At 50.0% G+C, this 7667-nt stretch overlaps 1 protein-coding gene across 1 annotated transcript; it reads right to left on the bottom strand.

Annotated features, from left to right (window-relative positions):
* Positions 1-4352: 4352 nt before the first annotated feature.
* Positions 4353-7598, bottom strand: LOC100907446 (uncharacterized; the record flags this gene model as incomplete). The annotated part of the gene is made up of 2 exons (XM_003739251.1): positions 4353-6441; positions 6620-7598. Coding segments are annotated over 2 exons (3068 nt in total), but the record flags the coding sequence as incomplete, so codon positions are not given.
* Positions 7599-7667: the final 69 nt, after the last annotated feature.

Here is a 7667-nt window from a genome sequence, read left to right on the forward strand (position 1 = left end):
TTGGGCCGAAAATCATGCCTTATTCCGCTATACCCTTTGTTCGATCAACACAACCATTCAGTTCGGCTTTTCCGAACGGCGTTAGAGCGCATGCCGACCGATGAGTACAAGGTCATGATCAGAGCTGTCAAAACACCACCGGGCCTACACGAAAGGCGCCCCAATGTGGCAACGATTAACGAAGTAGCGTTTGTTATTGTTGGGGAGGATTTCAACTCACGCGATAGTGTCCTTCAGCGAAGAAGCGGTTCCTGAAGCGAATCGTTCGTAGGACGCTTCACAGTATCCCCTCATATTTCGGGAAGGACAAGACGTTCATCATGTGGACATCGAAAGGCTTGATCCGCAAACAGGTACAGAAAACGACAAAGAAGTCAGCGCCACTCTTACCGTTTGATGGTTCGATAATGCCGACAATCATTTTTCACGATGCCGGCAGTTGTTCCATCATTATCGACTTGATGTTGACATGTATGCGAGGATCGAGACCGAACGACTATAGTTCATCAGGCTGAATCAATCGAAATAACGTTCAGAGGAGTATCTTCATTTACGCGATGCGATAAACAACGATGGCAAGGTCAATCCCAGTGAGCTTGGCAAGATGGTGATCTCGCCTGCGACATTCACCAGGAGCCCAAGACATATGCACGGATACGCGCAGGATGCTATGACTAGAGCCCGGGCCTCCTTGCAAAATGCATAAGATGCGTAGAAACGCATAAATCGGCTTTTTTGGAATAAATGCATTTATGGTTGTTCGGAAGACAATTTTGCATATATCGTTGCAATCGCTCTTAGCGCTCCCATGGCTAACGGAGGTCTTTATAGGGACTTCTGACCAGTCAGAGGGTCTGAGAATTGTGGGAAGCACGGACGTCGTCAAGAAAACTCTTCTAGATCTCCACAGAACCCGCGGAGCCGGGCGGAAAGATCCGCAAGAAGTGCGACCTCATTCTCACCAACAATCCCGATTTTCATCACCTGGACGAGGTGACGGATATACTCCATGTAAACCCGTCCGAGAGGAGCATCGACAAGTACTCGCCGTCGGAGCTCGCGGCGCTCAAATTCGCTCCTATAACGTCAGTCGACGTAGAGAGGACTTTCTCGATCTTGGAACATACCACAAGCGATCGGAGACAAAGTCTCACATTCGACCATTCAAAGCAACATCTCATTGTGTACTGCAATCCGTGAAAATTGAGACTTGTGTGCGGATTCCGGAAATGAGCCACTTTGATCGCATATCTGCATGCATAATTCCACTCTTTTCAGTGCATGCAGGTCCGGGCTCTAGGCTATGACTTATGTATGTTCGGAATTATGGTCGCCCAGATTTTTTCATTACATATCGGTGAATCTAACCCCGCGTTGGGGGAGATGAAAGCGCTATTGTGGCCATATCAATCGAGCTCGGATCGCCAAAATATTAAGGCACGCGTGCTCGAACAAAAATTGAAAGCGCTCGTGGATTTCATTGTGAAACATCATGTTTTCGGAGAATCTCGCTGTTGGATGTATTCTATTTGATGGCAGAAACGAGGATTACCGCATGCCCGAATTTTGATTTGGCTAATTGTAAAGATGACACCAGAGAAGATTGACGATGTGGTCTCAGCCGAGATACCTGATGCGGGACTTGATCCGGAATTATTCCGAATCATTCCGAAAAACATTATTCATGGGCCATGTGGTGCGTTGAATGGCAGATACCCGCGCATGAAAGACGGTAAATGCACGAAAGTATATCCGAGGAAACTTCTAGCCGGAACTGTGAATGATGTGATTTTCTCCCCTGAGGTCGTGGTAGAGAAGCTTAAAAAGCTCAAGAATAAGCATAGTCTCACTCCTGACGGCATACCGCCCTTCGTATTCAAGCTTCTCGCTCACTGCGTCTGCGAGCTCCTCTCGCTAATTTTCACTCGTTCTTTCGAAGACGGCCAGGTTCTGATTTTTTCCGGCTATCGATCGTCACTCCCGTGCACGAAAAAGGTCCCAAATGCGATCCCAAAAATCACCGTCTCATTGCCCTAGCCTCCATCCCGTGCCTCATCAAGGAGAGCGTTGTGACTGACTGCCTAGCCAATTTCCTCGCAACCACAGGCCAGAACGACCCTCACCAACATGAATTTATCAAAGGTCGGAGTACCGAGACCCAACTTATCGAAGTATCACACTACGGGGCCGTTGCAAAAAATCAAGGAGCCCCCGTCCACTGTGTGTAGGTGCTTCGACTTCTCCTCCGCTTTTGACATCTGTGATCACGCGATTCTTCTGTCGAAAATGTCTGATCCCGGCTACGGGAAGCGTTTCGTCTGCTGGTGCCGTCAATACATCACCGATCGTCACTCCCGCGTCGAAGTTGGTTCTACCATGTCTGGGACGGCACCCGCGCCGACTGGCGTCCCGCAAGGTCCCCGACCCGGACCCCTTCTCTTCACGATCTACTGTAACGATCTCAAATATCTACCTACTGAATTTTTTTTGCAGCATCACCGATCCCACTGACTGTGCTGACCTTCAGAACACGGTCTTCAAGATATGTGAAGGGGCCGAGTTGAACAAGATGAAGCTATCGATACCGAAATGCGCCGTCGCGATGACGGTGCCATGTAGTACTTTGCCGACGGCCATCCCGTCCCCATTGTTTCCTCATTCCGGGATTTTGGCGTCCCGTTCGACTCGGATCTCAAGTTCCGATCTCATGTAGTCAACGTTGCTCGCGCCGCTGGTCGAGTCTCAAACCTCATCTTGCGCACTTTTATTGTTGATGATCCGTCACCATACACCGCTCTCTGCCGCAGTTTGGTCACTCCTCGTCTCCTGTATTGTTCAACTGTCTGGTCCCCAACTTATGAACGAGATTTGTCTTTACTCAAGCGCATACAATCTTTCTTGTCCATTGCCTAGCTCGCCGGTGCAACATTCCCAAGTTGGAACACGATTTCATCCCACTCCCAGAGCTTCTCGTCCGGGCAGATATGTAAGGCCTTGGCCCTCAGACTCCTAGCACAACGCAAACTCTGCGATATCCTCCATCTCGCACCGAACAGCCGTAGGACCGGCCTCTCGGCGAAGCCGCCCGATACTGCCCGTACCGCTGTAGTGAACAGCTCCTACGGCTGGCACATTTGTAAATTTTTAAATGAGGATGTAATATTTTGTGAGCGATTAAAAACCCTTTTCGAAATAAAAGGAGGAATGAAATGATATCACCGGGAATGATGGTTATCAAAAATACATTCACGGTTCGCAGCGAAGCCCGACCGGGTACGCTAGTGTGATATGAAAATGGGAGAACGGGAACATGGCGGAGCTAGAGAACAGGGGAGCGGGACAACGGGGAAGCTGTTGCATGCAATTAGGGGACCTGGTTATAGTCGCGAACTGAACTCGGGCCCTAGGCAACACGTCAGGATTTCCGAGCTTCGGCTCGTTGATCGTTTGAGGTCGCGAAGCGCCAAAGATACTGAGGCTCTGGATACGAGCTGCTCGTTCCGCTACCTCTGTTTTCCTTCTGTTTATCTCTGTTCGCGCGCCTCTAGATGGCTGCGCCGCGACGTCGCAGTGGTGACGTCACGCGAGACCGACAGTACCTGACGCGGTTACCGGGGGACCCGAAGTTACAGATATTTATTAGTCATTGGCATAGTATTCCTAGGACATAAATAATTCACACTAGATTCCCAGATCACTACGCTGCTGAATCACGGATACATCCCGTCTTTCGGAGGGAAACCCCGAGGGCGCCCTCAGACGGGAGCTCTCGTAATCTCATCTCTGCGCGCTTCCAATATCTCGTCTGGAGCGCATGTGACACTCCACCAACGCTAATCTACTGATTGGGGTTTAAACTTAACACAGAACAGAAAGTTTTCTTCTCATGAAACATCATTCAGTAATAATTTTTTCCTAGAAATTTAGCTTCTGCTCGGAGAGTCTCGTACATTCGACTGTGGTTCCCGAGTCGTCGCATTTACCTACGTGGCATGCAGTGGTTCCCTCGGAATAAATTCTATTCTCATGAACTCTTCAATCTCGACCCGAGTAAAGCACACTTCCCCGAGATGTACCCGGTACCCCAGACTTCACTTTCGCCGAGCTCCGAGACCGGAATCTCCGGAACACGCTTGTGTCCCTTTCCCGTGAGAGAGATCGACCCTTCCCCCCGGAAATTCTACTGTACTGAATCAGTACTGCGAATTTTCGAATCAACACCTTTTCCTCTTTTTAGTCGCTTCGAAATACATTTTTTTTCTTTTCAATTGCATGAGCAAACGGGAGATCCTCCAGGAGACCCTTTTTAAATGAATTTGTATGTATCCATTGAGTTCGACTCAGACTGTTTTCTATAGAACATTGCTGGCTTCTTCAGCTTGGCCAATTCCCAATGGATATATTGAGTGGATTGGGCGCTTGAGAATCTTCCTGTCTCCTCTCATGACCATGCATGATCGTTTTCTGAGATCTGTTCTCTCGCCACCGAACACGTTGACTACTCTGCAGAGCGGCCAGAACCCACGCGACGGACTCGGGTCTGCCATCAGGCACACGTCGCCCACATTGAGCTCATTCGGAGATGCTGGTTTGGTCTCAACTGCGTTCCTCAACTGACCCAAGTACTCGAGTCGGAATCTTTTCCAGAACGCCTTCATGACGGCCTCTTGGCGTTTCCACGCTTTCGACATAATTATCGGCATGTCCCGGTCGCTGACTTTCAAGTTGACCATCGAAGTATCTGGGAACCTGGCTCTTGCGTTGTATCCATTCACCAGATCCGCTGGGCACAGTGCTCTGACCTCACACTCACTGGATGGAAGCGCTGTTATTGGTCTCAGATTGACGCACAGCTCGATTTCCGACAGGATTGATTCCAACTCCCGAAATCTTGGTATATTCGTTCCTAAGATTTTCCGGAGTGGACGCTTTATGCAGCCCACCAAGCGCTCCCTCAGAATGAGGTATTCCGCACGGATATGATGAAGATTGGTGGTGATTCCTGGTGAATGGAGACATTTTGATTTGTGAATCCACGCTATGAGCAACTTCGTGAAATAGTTCCGCCCATCGAGGATTATCGGATATTTTTCACCGAACGACAGATCACCGGACTTGATCAATCCTGACTTACAACGTAGGATTCCATGTTCATCGACCATCGGATTGTAGAGATAAAGCTTGCTCGTTTTCGGTAGCTTTCTCCCTCCACTGGCGACTTCTGTCGGGAAATCCATTTGCTGTAGATCCCTTATAAGTGCTCTCTCTGCGTCAAGATATTCCTCGACCTGAACGGGAATGTCCATAGACAAATCCCTCTTGCGAGCTTTCTGGAAAACCCTCCTGACGTAAGCCAGCGATCTCACCGCTTTCGGCCACGATGAAAAGTGCTTCTCCTTGAGCAGAGACGACGACACCTTTGGCAAAGCCGTGACATGCAGGATGTCTGTTTCTGCGACGTTGCCATGCTTTGCCTCTGCTATTGCCTCCGCGAATTCTTCTTTGCCAATGCGGATCGGGTCCGGCAACTTTTGCTCTTTTAGCCACGAAGGTCCATTCAACCAGAACTCGACACTTTCCCTCGACTCCAGTGAGTTGCCTCTGCTGAGCAAATCAGCCGGGTTGGACTTCGTGGCCACATAGCGCCACTGATCCGGCGTTGAGAACCTCTGGATCTCGGTGATCCTGTTGGCGACGAAAGTTCGCCATTCCGATGGCCTGTCCCTCGTCCAACCGACCACAGCACTATTATCCACCCAGTAAACCGTCCTTTTGACTGTGTTTCCGAGTGCCGGTCTGAGCTTCTCAACCAGGCGACAGCTGACTAGAGCTGCCATCAGCTCCAAACGATGGATATTCCAATTGGCCTTGTTCGGCGCAACCTTCGCTTTCGCCATGAGGAACTTGATTTCCGGATCGCCGTCCTGGAAGAACTCCTTGAGATATATGACCGCCCCGTAAGCGACTTTCGACGCATCAGAGAACGCGTGGATTTCTGTCCGCCTGGGGAGTCTGTCGATCCTCGCGTTTGTTCGGCTAACGAGGATTCGATCCGCAGACTTGAGCTGCCGAACGAACTCTCCGTAGAGCTCACGATGTTTTGCGTTGAGACGATCGTCCCATTGAACTTTGTCCTGCCACATCATTTGAAACAGCACTCTGGCATGTATCGAAATCGGACAGATTATTCCGAGAGGATCGTAGATTTGAGCCAACCCTGAGAGCAGCGAACGCTTGCTCGGTTTCGCATCGTTGAAACATCTGTTGGCGTTGGTTACGAAAACACCAAGTGCGTCCGTAACCTGACACCAGCGTATCCCCAGGAATCGAAAGTCTGGTTCGGCGCTCCGAATCGACACTGTCTCATCGGAGAACGCTTGCCTCATTCCTTCCGCCACTTCTTCCGAATTGGTAGCCCATTTCTTCAGCGGGAAGTGCCCGCTTCGGAAAATTTCGACGCATTCGTTGTATCTTTGTTAATGCTGTCTCTTGGTTAACACTACCGAAACTCAAATCATCCATGTAACATGAGAACTGCAGCTCATTGATGAACTCAGTCTCAGACGGCCGACGAGTCTTCTCGCCATCCAGATGGAATTTGAGGCCTGCTTGGTATAACCATGGGCTAGCGGAAGTCCCGAAATCCAATCTTTTCGACCAGAACTCCTTGATAGGAGCTCCGGCGTTTCTTGAGACTCCGGGCCGATAGTAGTATCTGAGGAACGTTCGGTGTGATCGATCGATTTCAAACTGATGATATGCTTTCTCCACATCCGCCACGACGGCAATGGGAGACTCTCGAAATTTCGTGAGCACGAGGAGAATGTTCTGGAGTAGGTTGTATCCTGTTATCAGAACGTCGTTTAATGAAGCCAGATCCTTCGAACGACAACCTGCATCCTTGACAATCCTCAACTTGAAGCCCCTAGGTGACCCTTGGTCGGGTTTCTTGACCACCTGGAGTGGTAGATAATGCACGAATTCTCCCGGCTTCCGTTTCGGAGCCAGCTCGGCATAGCCCTCCTTGATGTATTTCTCCATCTCTTCGTCGATCGCCTCGAGAACTTCTTTGGAACTCCGCGAAATGAGCGAGTTCAATCTGTTGATAGCAATCTTTTCATTGTCGCCTAGCGACTGGAGATTTTCGTTGAAGATGAGCTTAAGTCGATATCTCCCATCTTTGTTCCTCGAGATGTTTGCCTTGAACAACTCATCCAGGCGTTGCATCTCTGCTGCAGTTTCGTTTTCTGCTGGCGGTTCGACCCCAAGTAGCTCAGTCTCGAACAAGAACTCAATGTCTCGTTCTGTTTTCGAGTTTTCCCGAGCCTCGGTGGTGGATTTCAGTGACTGTTGTTGCTGTTGAGTTGACGCCGACGACTGGAGTGCACACACGACGTTGGTGAACGGACTGAGCGGCGCCTTTCTTCCGAAGGTGAACCACCCGAGTCTTGTTTTCAGTGCCATCAGCCGTCCCTCCGACCGCGACTCGTTGAGCCATATTTGACCCAGGTCATCTGTGCCGAGGAGGATGTCAATCTCCTTGAATTCGGGATCCTCAACGAGATCTGCGAATTCGCTGATTCCGCCCAGCCGCTCAGCTGGAGGGAAGATTGAGTCCGTGATCACTGGAATGCCAAGGCATTCGACGGGAATGGATTCTTGAGGAG

Source organism: Galendromus occidentalis, unplaced genomic scaffold (assembly GCF_000255335.2).
Source record: "Galendromus occidentalis unplaced genomic scaffold, Mocc_1.1 scf7180000076471, whole genome shotgun sequence".
NCBI lineage: Eukaryota > Metazoa > Arthropoda > Arachnida > Mesostigmata > Phytoseiidae > Galendromus > Galendromus occidentalis.